The sequence below is a fragment of the Brassica napus genome, chromosome C8 (assembly GCF_020379485.1).
Source record: "Brassica napus cultivar Da-Ae chromosome C8, Da-Ae, whole genome shotgun sequence".
NCBI lineage: Eukaryota > Viridiplantae > Streptophyta > Magnoliopsida > Brassicales > Brassicaceae > Brassica > Brassica napus.
Window position 1 is genome coordinate 44,800,473 of NC_063451.1, and position 13,608 is coordinate 44,814,080.

Sequence of the window (13,608 nt, forward strand, 5' to 3'; positions counted from 1 at the left end):
CTTATTAAGTGGGCCTTTATAACGGGCTTAAGTGGGCAAAAGTTACAGCCTCTTTAGAAGCGGCAGTGGTTTTCATTTGGTGGATCCCGTGACGCGCTTCTTCTTCTTCTTCTTCTTCTTCTTCTTCTCGCGATAAAACCTAGACAGAGCTTGAGAGAGAGAGAGCTTTCCCTTTCGTTCATCCCAGCATCAACCATGGGTAGGCTTTCCGAGCTCTCTTTCTCCTCGCTTTTTTTCCGTTATTTTGATTCTCGTCTGTTATCGCCTGCTTACGGCGGATCTGATCTTATCTATATCTTGAGTGTACTTGTTTCCAACTGCGTACCTACCAATGGTTTTTAGAGTCTGTGGATTCGTTTGCTCTGGTAATTGATCTGAAATCGGAAGGAGACTTATCCGTGTGAGAATTAGTAATCGGATTTAGGGGTTTTAGTTGTTTAGCAAAATCTATCTGTAACTTGAGTGAATTTAGCGATGGATCTATCGAGTGTTGTGGCATTAGGGTTCGGATTATGTTATTGGTTAACTGTATACTAACTTCTAGCTCTCAGTAACTTTGTTCTCTTGGTTGGTGACGTTGTGGATTGTATCTAACATCGATTCACGAGAGTAACCCTCCTTTTATGTGAAAGCTGATTGGTTATTAGTTCTTTTTGTGTAATTGTTGAATTTTTGCTTGACAAGTATGCTGTATGTTCCCCATAATACTGTTACTAATTCCATTTCCAATAAAATCATTGTTTTGTGGTAACGTTTGGGACTTTTTTTCTTTCTGTTTTCAACTTTCCCCTGTCTTATATCTTTTTCTCAACTATATGTAGATCTTGAGGCTGACATCCGCGCATTACAGCTTGATTCGGCAGGTTATTCCTGTAGATGACAAGCTTTATAATCTTTTTATTGTTTCGCATTGGTGCTAAATGTTGGTGTTGATATGTGCAGAAGAAAACAACGGAGTTGTTATCCCGGAAGCTCATAACTCAGATGAAGTTGAGAAATTGGATACATCAGAAGAAGGTTCATTGTAGCATGACATTTTTATTGTTTATACTTTCTTTGTTACATTGTTTAAATTTGGCTATCTGTGGGTCGTTTATTAGATGCGTAAGACATTAACTAGTTGTTGAGGGAGGGTTATACTATCATGAGATCGAACACTGATTCTAATACTAGGTATCATCCTTTGCTTTGTAGACCTGAAGGACAAGGTGGAAGAGTCAGCACCGGTTCCTGATGAGCAACAAGGTTCCTAGATCTTTTATGTTCTCTTTCTATCTCATTTTTCTTAACAGTTAGTTTAATTTACCTGAGTTTGGCGGGTTTTATTTATTTTTGCTGGTCATTGGTGGTTTCAGCTTCCGAGGATCATGATCAAGAAGTGCACCATGCAGTGCATAACCCTGCGAAAGGTTCTTAGATCTCTCATTCTACAGTCTTCTCATCTTTTGATGTTCATGTTGTCTGGTTGAAGATTTATTTATCTCTTTCGTATATTTAATCCATTCAGCTAAAGAGAAGGCAGCCCAGGAGAAGGCTGCCAAAGAGGAAGCTGAAGAAGAGGCAGAAGCAAACAAGAAAAGACACTTGAACGTGGTGTTCATCGGGCATGTTGGTATGGCTACTTGTTGATTTCTTTTCATCAGCTCTACTTTCATAATAGATAAATCATCTGCAGTTTTGTTAAGACTCAGGGCTTAAAAGCGTATGTAACACATTCTTGAAATTAGGATCGTGAGCTTTTAGTCGGTGTGTTTTAAGCTTCTTGATTTAATCTTTACATGGTCACCTTTTCAATTGTAGATGCTGGAAAGTCTACAATTGGAGGACAAATTCTCTTCCTTAGCGGTCAGGTGGACGACCGACAAATCCAAAAGTATGAAAAGGAAGCAAAAGAAAAAAGTAGAGAAAGCTGGTGGGTGGTTCTGATTAATTTGAAATGATAAGGAATTCTTTTGTTCTATTTTTTTTTTTAATAAACTTGTTATCGTCCTCTATGCTAGGTATATGGCTTATATAATGGATACAAATGAAGAAGAGAGGGCGAAGGTATTTCCTGATTTTTTATTTATGTTTCTTTGTGTGCTATAAATGTGTCAGAGATGATAGAGTTCACGTGTCTGTAGAATTTCCAGCAATGTTTATGGTTGAATTTAACTTAGCTAACTGTTATGACTTACTTGCTACACTGAACAGGGCAAAACAGTTGAAGTTGGAAGGGCTCATTTTGAAACTGCGAGCACGAGATTTACCATTTTGGATGCTCCGGTATGAGACCAACTTAAAACAATAGATTTTTGTTCATTTGTCTTTCATGAGAGTATTTTGTTCTAATCCTCTTGCACCTTTTATTGAACTTGTAGGGTCACAAGAGTTATGTACCAAATATGATCAGCGGAGCATCTCAAGCGGACATTGGTGTACTGGTTAGTTATTATGTTAATTTGGTCTGATTCTTAACTGTAGCATGCGTCTTTGGTTTGAAGCTTATTAATTTCCTTGTCCTGGTCCCTCTGTTGTAGGTGATTTCAGCTCGTAAAGGTGAATTTGAGACGGGATATGAGAGGGGTGGGCAGACGCGTGAACATGTTCAACTGGCAAAAACATTGGGTGTGTCGAAACTGGTTGTCGTTGTGAACAAAATGGACGATCCAACTGTGAACTGGTCGAAAGAGAGGTATGTGCATTAACCTTTCTAGTTCATGTTACTGTTTTTCGTATCTACTTCCATTCATCGGCGTATGTACTCTTCTACAGGTACGATGAAATAGAACAAAAAATGGTACCATTTCTTAAATCCTCTGGCTACAACACAAAGAAAGGTATGCAGTGAAATATAAACGTTCCAGATTAACTATATGGTTTAATTGCACGTTTAATTTGTTCTCTTATTCCTTTGCTGTGAAGATGTTGTCTTCTTGCCTATATCTGGTCTAATGGGGTTTAATATGGACAAGAGGATGGATCCAAAAGTTTGTCCTTGGTTCAGTGGCCCTAGCTTTTTTGAAGTCTTGAATTCAATTGAAGTTCCGCCACGAGATCCTAACGGCCCATTCAGGTGAACTTTTTACTGTCCCTGTTTCTTATTCTTTTTCAATCAGGTTTGTTCGTTGTTATTAAATATTGGTTGATGCATTCATGAAATCCATGACTCGTGTGTTCATGTTGCTTATGGGCACTAACATCCATGTGCATTGTTTTTTGCACCACTCCCAACCTTGGCATATGTTTTATCGTGTCTATAATACATTTCTCATTCTCTTAACTGAAAGGAGAACTATTTTCTGTAAAGTTATCCTTGTATGTTGCAGGCCGTGTTAACTCATAATTGATCTTATGAATTGTATAGGATGCCCATCATTGATAAATTCAAAGACATGGGGACTGTTGTTATGGGAAAAGTAGAATCGGGCAGCATTCGGGAGGGTGATTCCTTGGTCATTATGCCAAATAAGGTACTTTCCAAATGTTTTCGCGCATTTCATATTTAATTGCCAGCTCATTGTCGTCCTAATAACTTACACGAATCAATGTAGGAACCCGTGAAAGTTGTTGCAATATATTGTGATGAAGATAAAGTTAAGCGTGCTGGACCGGGTGAGAATTTGAGAGTCCGTATAACTGGCATTGAGGACGAGGATATCCTTTCAGGTTTTGTTTTATCCAGCGCGGGTGAGTATCATGATTTTCACGTATATTTTGTTGATATCTGGAGTATTCTTTTGTCATAGTTGACTAATCTGGAGTATTCTTTGTTTTCTGTTGCAGTAAAGCCTGTACCTGCCGTTACTGAGTTCGTTGCCCAATTACAAATCCTCGAGCTGCTTGACAACGTAAGCATATGTTTCCTCTTGAAATGACAACTTTTGAGTATATCTTTTCTGAATAGTGTTTCTTTCTTGCATATATATTCAGAAATTTGATCCCGTCTTCGATTTTTCTGCGCATGTAGGCTATTTTTACAGCTGGTTACAAGGCTATTCTCCACATTCATGCTGTGGTTGAGGAATGTGAGATCATCGAATTGATAAGCCAAATTGATGTGAAGACGAGGAAACCCATGAAAAAGAAAATTCTGTTTGTGAAGAATGGTGCTGCTGTTATCTGCCGTATACAGGTCCAGTTCCTTTTCTTTCCTTGAAACTTTTATTCATAGCGATAAGTTTCATCCAAGTTATGGTTTACGTTTCTACTTCAGTCAAAGAAAAAGCCTGAAATATTATTTCATCTCGAACTTGGTGCAATGTTTTGGATGTATATGTGTAGTATTCTTCTTGCGACAAGACTGATAAAATGTTCTCAGTCGTTTCGCCACTAGATGGACTGTAACTAATACGGTTGTTACAAAGCTTAGCAGAAACATGGAGGGAATCCACACGAGATTTCAGTTTCAACATCTTTAGCAAGTTGTTGCCAGTCTTTCTAATCCTAATCTCTGCTGTCCGTTGCTGTATCTCTGCAGGTTACCAATTCAATCTGTGTTGAAAAATTCTCAGATTTCCCTCAGCTTGGAAGATTCACTCTACGAACTGAAGGTAAAAATATCAAGTGCAATGCATAATGTGACCACTCATATTACATCTTAGTTTATGTGCATGATTTACAAATTCTATTTGGTGTCACAACAGGGAAAACAGTTGCGGTGGGAAAAGTGACTGCGCTCTCAAGCGCTTGATCCAAATTTTGTGAGGAAAAGGTGACTTGCTAGTTTTACGATTTCAGTAAATTTGAATACCATAAAATTGAAGAAACATCCAATCTGAACTGGTTTCTGGTTCTTTGAATTGCAGGAAACGGAGCTTACGGGTTGCACAAAGTGGTGGAATTAGGAAAAAAGCTTCTTGAAGTGAATCTGAGTTCCCTAAACTCAAAACCTTAGTTCCATCTCCCTATGGTGGCCAATTTAGAGTTGTAACCTGAGATCGTTTTCTGAAAATTTAAAAGCTAAAAAAAAAGTATTATGATGAACATGAGTGAGAGATTTTTGTTGCTAAATTTACAATCACTACCCTTTTTAGCCGAGTCTGTATTTCGTCTTTTTTTGGAGTTTGCTGTTTAATTAGTTTTGAGGAAACACTATTTGTTCCTTAAACGCAAGTACCTTGTTTCTTCGTGTTCTTGCTTCATGCGACATGGCCGATGCAGCTCATTGGTATAATGTGAATTTAAAACAAGCTCACTTCAACTTGTAAAATGTATAAAAGTCACTCGCAATTCGCTGCTGTAAAAACCGGGTGGTTTTATGTTGCGGTGCTAAAATGCATCGGCATTTGGTTTGATTGACTTGAACCGGGTCCAGTAAATTGTGTTTTGTCTCGAACAAAACGTCATCGTTTAGAGTGTCGATTAGTCAATTACCTTTATCATCTACTTCTAGTATAAGCGCACTCACCCACTTTTCCAGCTAGAGAGAGTTTTCCTTTTCTCTTTTCTTTTGTTCCCTCGACTTACCGACGCGCCAACGGCTACTTTTTCCTCCGGAGACGGAGGAGCTCTCAACGTGGGAACCCTAAATCCTTCTTAGTCGTCGAAAATTTCAGATTCGAAAAGCAATAGAGTTGTAGAGAAGGATAACCAACGTGAACAAGAAGAAAGATTATCGGCTGTAGTGTGGTGTGTGTGTTTACAGTACCCCGAATACGATAAATGGAGCAGCCGAAGAAAGTAGCTGATAGGTATCTCAAGCAAGAGGTTCTCGGGCAAGGTACTTACGGCGTCGTCTTCAAGGCCACTGATACTAAGGTGATTGGTTTCTTCCACGAAATTAGGGTTTAGGATCTGCCGCGTATACTCTATATCTTTGCATGGTTTGTATGCTTTGGGTTCGAATCGAAAAGGGTTTAGTTTTGATTGTTAATTAGACTCGCAAGTTATAAACTTTGTCATTTGATTTTGTTTTTTTTCGATTGCAGACAGGAGAAACTGTAGCAATCAAGAAGATAAGGCTTGGTAAACACAAGGAAGGTGTAAACATTACGGCTCTCAGGGAAATCAAAATGCTCAAAGAGCTAAAGCATCCGCATATCATTCTCTTGATCGATGCGTTTCCTCACAAAGAGAACTTGCACCTTGTGTTTGAGTTCATGGAGACTGACCTCGAAGGAGTCATTCGCGATTCAAACGTGTTCCTCTCACCTGCCGACATCAAATCTTACCTCCTGATGACACTTAAAGGACTTGCTTATTGCCACGAGAAATGGGTTTTGCACAGGTACTTGACAACTTTCTTTGGACTATATCTAATGCTGTTAGGTTTAGCGCTGATTGTGTATTGTTTGACTTCAGGGATATGAAGCCAAATAACTTGTTGATAGGACCTGATGGACAGCTGAAACTTGCAGATTTTGGATTAGCACGTATATTTGGTACTCCTGATCGTAAGTTTACCCATCAGGTATGGTTGCTCCGCATTGTCATTTTATTTGTTGCTTGCAGAATTTAACAATGACTTGTAGAAAATGAATCTCATATCTGAATTCATTAAAGTAGCTGTGCTGTGTCAACAGTGAAGTTTTGTTGTATATTAATTTCGTAATTGATGAAATAATTATCGCCTATCGACAATGCAACATGTGCATGTATTAAACAGTCTCAACTCAAAATACATGATGTAGCAGTTGTTATCTCATCTCTGTATTAGAAATTGTGCCATTAACAAGACCCTGAGCTTATGATTACAATATATGTGCGGTGCACCTTATTTCTTGTTGTTTTCTACTTGTTTTCATATATATATATCTGATAATGCGCAGGTGTTTGCTAGATGGTACAGAGCGCCAGAACTTTTGTTTGGTGCAAAACAATATGGTGCTGCAGTTGATGTTTGGGCTGCTGGCTGCGTATTTGCTGAAATTCTGCTACGCAGACCATTTCTCCAGGTTCAATAATCTTCACTCAACTCCTCATGGTTAAAACTTAGCTTAGTCCAATCTTCATTTCGTTGGATCTTATACTCTCAGTCAGTCTACTTAATACTTCTTAAGCATTGTTTGTTATGTATGCTTACATATTCAGTCTTCCTTTCGTCACAGGGAAACAGTGATATCGATCAATTAAGCAAAATATTTGCTGCCTTTGGGACACCAAAAGCGGATCAATGGCCTGACGTGAAAAAACTTCCTGATTACGTGGAGTATCAATTTGTCCCTGCACCTTCTCTACGTTCTTTGTTCCCATCAGTTAGTGAAGATGCTCTCGACTTGTTATCCAAGATGTTTACATATGACCCAAAGGCTAGAATTTCTGTTAAGCAGGCTCTAGAACACAGGTGCCTAAAGCTCACCACATATTTATAGACAGAAGGTACATATATAGTTCTGTTTTCACCACAACTTTGCTTTCATATTTTTAGGTACTTTACTTCTGCACCTTCTCCTACTGACCCTGCTAAACTCCCAAAGCCACTTCGAAAGCAGGAATCTAAAGCCTCTTACGGTAAACATGAGGCTATTAAAGTGGTATCACCACCACGTAAGATTAGAAGAGTAATGCCTGAGCGTGGGAGGGTTGATGGTATGAAGTCTCACGTTGACAAGGATCAACAAGCACCCATGTCATTAGATTTTACCGTCCTCGCTGAGCGGCCTTCTAACCGACCAACCATCACCAGGTACAACAAATAGAGCAATCTACTTTGATTAGTTGTTTTTGCAGGCTCAAGATTGAATGTGTTTTAAAAGCTTCTTCTTGTTGTTCATTTTGTAGTGCCGATAGATCTCATCTGAAGAGGAAGCTCGATCTTGATTTCTAATAGTAATGTTCTTTTCTCTTATATTCAGTTTACAACACTGTTAGATTGTCATTTTTACTACCGCTGGTGTAAGTGGCGATTTATTCCTTTGTCCCTCCTTTAATTTCACAATGTTACTTAATTGTATTTGTCTTATTTGCTTTATTGATTGTAAACTAATAATCATGTACTATATGAATATAAAGCTCTCCACTTTTCCCTCTGGGCATCTTTTGCACCAGAAAGAGTTCTCAGTTCAATAATCAAACGTGCAAGTGTTTTATCTTCTTCACCTCAAAAAGGTTTTATTAATTAGTTGTAAGTGGAAAAAAAAAAAAAAAAAATTAGAGCAAGTGGCATCAACATGAAGCAGATGTGTCTGTGTTGTCAAGAAAAGGGTAGTCAGTGTAACCCACGATAGGATCAGAAGTATAGAACGTTGATCTGTCATACTTGTTCAACGGTGCATTGAGTTCGAATCTCCTTGGCAGATCAGGATTAGCCAAGAACGTCCGTCCATAACCCACCAGATCAGCTCCTCCCTCTTCCACCACCTCGTTCCCATCTTCTCTAGAGTAACCTCCAGCTACTATGAACGTTCCTTTGAAGGCATTTCTCATTGGCGTAAGCGACTCAGTGCATTCAAACACATCTTCAAGGAGTTTCATTCTAGGTTCAACCATGTGACAGTAAAGGACCCCATGCTTGTTCATTTCTTGCACCATGTAGAGTCCTAATGCCTCAGGGTTCGTATCTCCTGACTCCATGTAGTCTGCAAATGGTGAGAGTCTGATTCCCACACGATCTGAACCAATCTCTTTCACCACTGCTTCTATTACTTCCACAGCGAATCTGCAGCGGTTCTCCAGTGACCCACCGTATTGGTCAGTTCTGTCATTTACTTTATCTTTCAGAAACTGGTCGATGAGGTAACCATGTGCACCGTGAATCTCCACCCCATCAAAGCCTATGATTACCACAAGTGTCATGTTCAGCTAACATCATCGTACATCCAAAGGGGAAAAAGACTTTTCTTACCAGCTTCCATTGCATTTCTTGCAGCAATTCTAAAGTCATTGACAATGGCAGGGATCTCTTTGGTACTTAACCGTCTTGGAGGAGTAAACTGCCCTCCATAGATGTTATTACACGTCAATGGCTTGTCTGTAGAGGAGACAGGAGCTTCCCCATTTGGCTGGTCTAAAGAATGGAGGCAAATAATAAATATACAAAGCAAGGACTGAAAACATTATGTGTTTCATTCCAAATGGTAAACCTTGATGAAAGACCCTGCCACCGTGCCAAATCTGACAGAAGAAGATGCCACCTTTGGCATGAACCGCATCTACGATGGGCTTCCATGCTTCCACTTGCTCTCTGGTCCATATTCCAGGTATATCCGGATAGCTTCACAAACAGAGGTGATGGTGTTGGTGGACTTCGACAAGATGTAAGTGATGAGGATTGATCCAAAGCAGTTTTAATATATGTATATATACCCCTTTGTTGTGTGGGACATTGCACAAGATTCAGAAATAAGAAAACCACCAGGTGTTGTTCTTTGAGTGTAATATAACTTGGCGTGAGGCTGAGCTATGTAACCATACGCTCTCTGTCTCGTCATTGGCGCTACAACAACCCTGATTCAGAACCGTCTGTTACTACAACTCAAAGAGAAAAGTCAAGTATCCTAGTTCCTACCTTCCAGACTAAACTGACGATTCAGGAGAAGAATAACAGTTACCTGTGAGAAAGATTGAAAGGTCCCATCTTATAGGTTTGAGGAGAGGGATACTCTTACTCTCTTTGGTCTCCATGGAATCCAATGACAATAGTGAAACTGTTTGTTGCCTATGTGATCCAAGAGTAGAGAGTGTGTGTATGTGAAATGTGGAAAGATAATTATATTCAAATGGTACAGATGTGGTGGTGATAGCGTGTGTTGATTGGCTTTCATTTGTGATCAAAGCGGCGCATACTCGTCGTCTTCTGTGAGCAATTATTAGACCAAGGCCCACATTTTTAAATCAACTCTTATTCAGATAGTACTACAGTTGGTATAACTCTTCTTGAATTGGCTATTTTGAGGCAAAACTCAAAAGTGATGAGTGTCATGAAGCAGCAAACAACTCGTTATATTGTCTTGTTACTAAAATTTCCCGGTTTGAGAATTTAGTGAGGTGATGTTTTAGCCAGTCAGTTTTGTTCATATGTTCCAAAAAAAACACAGATCACACTGTCGTGTGCAACAAGTTATATCTTTATACATTCAGTGAAGTCAGATTCTGTACCCTTAGCTTTACCCTAGACCATGTACTGTGTCTTGCCTATGTGATCCAAGACTTTGGAGTCTGTGTTCGTGACATGTGGAAAAATAATAAATATATGCATGGGACGATCTGGTGGTGCTAGCGTGTGTTGACTACTCTGTGTAGGTAAACCGTCGTCTTCTATGAACATTTATTAGACCAAGGGCCACTTTTTTTTTCTTCCATAAAGTCTACAATGAACACTGCATGCTGGGTCTACCCTAGATATTTTCTCTCCATCTTGTGATGATGATTCAGATAGTACAACAATTGATATAACTTCTTGAATAAGCTATATTGAGGCAAAACTCAAACTGATGAGTGTCATGAAGAAGCAAACAACTTATCATACTGTCTTGTTTCAAAAACTTCTCCAGATTTTGAGAATTTTATCGAGGTGATGTTTTCAGTCAGTTTTATTCATCTGTCCCAAAAATAACACAGATCACACTGTCGCGCGCAACAAGACATCTATATACATTCAGTGAAGTCAGATTCTGTACCCTTAGCTACTAATCAAAATCAAAAAGTTGTGTACAACACTCAACAAAGGACTTCTCTTTACCCAGTCTCAATAAATACCTTAAAGTACATAGACATTGCACTGCCTCCAATCTTTGTTTCTTTCTGTTATTTAGATACGTAATCGATTATCAAATGTAATTTAAACGAGAAAACACTGCATATGATTATCAAATGCATTTCAACGCAGTTGTACTAGAAACTACTCAATGCTCTACACCTTATTACCACTAACATCATCACCATCAACTTCGTCTTTAACAAACACATAGACGAGTATAACCAACAAAGGATAACTTACCGTAGTGAGTGACCAGTTTATAACAAGCTGCGACATTAACGGTACCTTACGTGTATCTATCTGCCAAGCCACCGCAGCTCCTGCGCTCTGCACTCCTTTGTAGAATCCACTGTACCTACTCAAAGTCATCGAATCATTCGCAAGTGCACCGATCAACCAATACACCATACTCTGATACATCGCATCTAACAAACCATAGCTCATGTACAGCATGAACGGTCCGGCGAAGTCTTTCCCTGAATCTTTGAAGTCAAGTTTCTTCACCGGAAGATTGTCAAACGAGTAACCGTGCTGATTCGCCAACCCTCCTGCCCATATCACGGTCCCGATCACCGCCACTAAAGATATTCCGGCGAACCCCCTCGCTCTCCTGCTTTTGAAGCTGAAGTCCATTATGTACCCGATGGCGAACGAGCCAGCCATCTGAGCTCCCCAGTAAAAGACGTTGTTGAAGCCTCTGGTCCTGAGGTTGAAGAGGAGACCGTTCACGTTGTTGAACTGGTAGCTATAGAAGAAGTTGCTCGCCCAAGCCGCGGGGACGATGAGCAGCATCTTCTTATCGAGGAACAGGCGCAGCACCGCGGCGAACTCCGTCGAGGCGCGGGAGTATTTCACGGCGGAGCACCTAGATCCGTCGTCGCGGACGACGGAGTTCGCCGGGAGGATGCCGAACGAGAGGAGAACCCCGGCGAACATGAAGCACATGAAAGCTATGTACGTCGCGTCGTTGACCGACGCGGCGGAGCTACGGCGGTAGTTGAGGATAAACGGGATCAAACCTCCGATCACGCCGCCGAGGTTGAAGATGCTCCAGAACAGCGCGATGTAAGTGCCTTTCCGGTGCGGAGGCGGGTACGACGTCATCACTGCCCCTTCTCCCGCCCAGAGAAGCCCGGCGCCGCAGCCGAGGAGGGCTCCGGCGACGATGGCGAAGGCCTGGTGGTGGTGGTGGTTGTAGTAGAGGAAAGATCCGGCGTAGAGGACGTAAGTGGAGCAGCCGGCGGCTAACGTGAGGCGCGGACCGAGGACGTTGTAGAACGCGCCGCCCAAGACGCCGAAAACGGTGAAAGCGGTGTAGACGGCGGTGTTGGCGTTGTTAGCGGCGGTGGGATCGACTTGACCGCCGCCTCCCATGCCGGAGAGAGCGTTGAACATGCCTGGGCAGCAGAAACAGACGAAGCCCATTAAGGTGACTTGAGACAGAGGAGAGTTGAGTCGCCATCGTTTTGGCTTCTCCTCTACAACTCCGCCGTGATTCGTTTTTTCTTCTTCGGTTATTACACTCATGGTCAGAAAGCAGTTGAAGATAAGAATGTTTCTGTCCTACAACTCAAAGCTCGGATCTTTAGTTTGTGATTTTGAAATGATTCTTCCTTCAATGGCGGAGATGTCACGGGGAAAAAGAATATTAATTAATGAATTTAAGTTTTAATCTGATCTAGTATCTAACTGTAATAACTCGAGAGCGAAAGGTACATGACCATTAATTATGGCTACCTAAGATCATGATTATGATTAATGGGATTTTCAACGGAATATAAAAAACGTATCTTAATTTTTAACTAAAAAAATTCTTATTTAAAAGCTGGTTCTTAGTTTTTTTAATTAAAAATTAAAAGACGTTTCTTATATTCCGATAAGAATAAATATTTTTAAAAAAATATATCTATTCTATTAAAACTCCTGTATGACCAATTGATATTTGTTTGGTCCAATTATTTATAACCATTTTCTTAAAAATTTAACTGCCATGACATGTATATATATATTATAACCTCCTCTTTCCTTGATATTTTATAACTTCCCGATGAAAAAAAAATGAAAAAAAATAACTTCCTCTTCCCTTTACTTCCTATCATTTCGGGATGCATTACTTTGAGTGGAAAAAGTATTCGACTACAATCATTGACAGCAACCAATTCATCTATTAGATGCTTTGATTTTCGCATGCCTGATACCATTCTGTATATACATTATCAATAACAATTAATAGCATTTATATTCATAGTATCAATAACTATGTTTACAAATAAATAAATAATTATATCAGCTTTAAATATCGGACGGTTTGAATAAAAATATCAAATAATTTAGATAATTTTAAATTTATGGATAAAAATATTCGGGTAATTTTGTTAATAAATAGTATTTTTAGTATATTTAACTATTTAAAAATTAAGTATAATTAATATTTGTGGGTATATAATTCCATTTTAAAATTTTGGATACCTATTTGGTTAGCGGTTTGGTTCCGTTCAATTCAATTTTTTGGTTCCAGAGATATATGATTCACTTGATTATTTATGAATTAGGTTTACATTTGGTTTTAGTTTTTTGGTTCTGGATAAATGTGTCTAAACCTATACAATATCTTATACAGAAATTAGGGGTGGTCGTTCGAGTACTCATTCCGATTTGGTTAGGATCTAATTCGGATTTTGGGTTTTCGGAGTTTAATATTTTAGCCTCATTCAGATATTTTTAAATTTTAGTTCTGGTTCGAATAACCCATTGAAATTATTTTAAAAATCTTAAAGTTCATATACTAAATAATATTGAGAACTAAATTGTATATTGATATGTTTGTTGCTTCCTACGAGCAAAACACATACCTATTTCATTTAACTACTTTTTACATTTAACTGATTTTACGAATGTGGAACGGGTGATATTCTTCTTTTTTGTTCAACCAGGAACGAGGTGATATTCATTTTAAGCTATATATAAAAAATATTCCGAAAAAACAAAAC

The 13,608-nt window shown here is 39.3% G+C and overlaps 3 protein-coding genes and 1 pseudogene across 4 annotated transcripts; 2 read left to right on the forward strand and 2 right to left on the reverse strand.

The window, feature by feature from the left end:
- Nucleotides 1–38: 38 nt before the first annotated feature.
- Nucleotides 39–5,114, forward strand: LOC106369044 (eukaryotic peptide chain release factor GTP-binding subunit ERF3A). Of its 2 annotated transcripts, XM_013809142.3 has the most exons (20): nt 39–199; nt 822–863; nt 943–1,017; nt 1,195–1,245; nt 1,356–1,409; nt 1,508–1,612; nt 1,801–1,912; nt 2,001–2,046; nt 2,194–2,265; nt 2,361–2,423; nt 2,520–2,674; nt 2,755–2,819; nt 2,905–3,055; nt 3,347–3,452; nt 3,534–3,669; nt 3,766–3,830; nt 3,950–4,114; nt 4,460–4,532; nt 4,626–4,693; nt 4,788–5,114. In XM_013809142.3, exons 1-19 carry the CDS (start codon nt 196–198, stop codon nt 4,670–4,672), a joined length of 1,587 nt encoding a protein of 528 aa, XP_013664596.2. In that variant the 5' UTR covers nt 39–195; the 3' UTR covers nt 4,673–4,693; nt 4,788–5,114. The 2 variants fall into 2 exon arrangements, with proteins under 2 accessions (XP_013664596.2, XP_022547106.2); XM_022691385.2 differs by lacking the exon at nt 822–863 and having other exon boundaries at nt 108–199.
- Nucleotides 5,115–5,385: 271 nt separating this feature from the next.
- Nucleotides 5,386–8,011, forward strand: LOC125591267 (cyclin-dependent kinase D-3). Its single transcript, XM_048765165.1, has 7 exons — nt 5,386–5,739; nt 5,910–6,208; nt 6,283–6,391; nt 6,750–6,875; nt 7,029–7,264; nt 7,349–7,606; nt 7,702–8,011. Exons 1-7 carry the CDS (start codon nt 5,644–5,646, stop codon nt 7,745–7,747), a joined length of 1,170 nt encoding a protein of 389 aa, XP_048621122.1. The 5' UTR covers nt 5,386–5,643; the 3' UTR covers nt 7,748–8,011.
- LOC125575669 lies at nt 7,982–10,356 on the reverse strand (annotated as a pseudogene).
- A 214-nt stretch (nt 10,357–10,570) lies between these two features.
- LOC106369040 (UNC93-like protein 1) lies at nt 10,571–12,271 on the reverse strand. Its single transcript, XM_013809140.3, has one exon. It carries the CDS (start codon nt 12,143–12,145, stop codon nt 10,772–10,774), a length of 1,374 nt encoding a protein of 457 aa, XP_013664594.2. The 5' UTR covers nt 12,146–12,271; the 3' UTR covers nt 10,571–10,771.
- Nucleotides 12,272–13,608: the final 1,337 nt, after the last annotated feature.

What these genes read in the sequence shown, in the direction of transcription:
- LOC106369044 (XM_013809142.3), top strand. An exon ending in ATTACAGCTTGATTCGGCAG is followed by an intron (nt 864 to 942) that starts GTTATTCCTGTA and finishes TGATATGTGCAG; the next exon opens with AAGAAAACAACGGAGTTGTT. An exon ending in ATGAAGAAGAGAGGGCGAAG is followed by an intron (nt 2,047 to 2,193) that starts GTATTTCCTGAT and finishes TACACTGAACAG; the next exon opens with GGCAAAACAGTTGAAGTTGG.
- LOC125591267 (XM_048765165.1), top strand. Translation starts at nt 5,644, where the DNA reads ATGGAGCAGCCGAAGAAAGTAGCTGATAGGTATCTCAAGCAAGAGGTT. An exon ending in TACGCAGACCATTTCTCCAG is followed by an intron (nt 6,876 to 7,028) that starts GTTCAATAATCT and finishes CTTTCGTCACAG; the next exon opens with GGAAACAGTGATATCGATCA. An exon ending in AACCGACCAACCATCACCAG is followed by an intron (nt 7,607 to 7,701) that starts GTACAACAAATA and finishes TTCATTTTGTAG; the next exon opens with TGCCGATAGATCTCATCTGA.
- LOC106369040 (XM_013809140.3), bottom strand. Translation starts at nt 12,145, where the DNA reads ATGAGTGTAATAACCGAAGAAGAAAAAACGAATCACGGCGGAGTTGTA.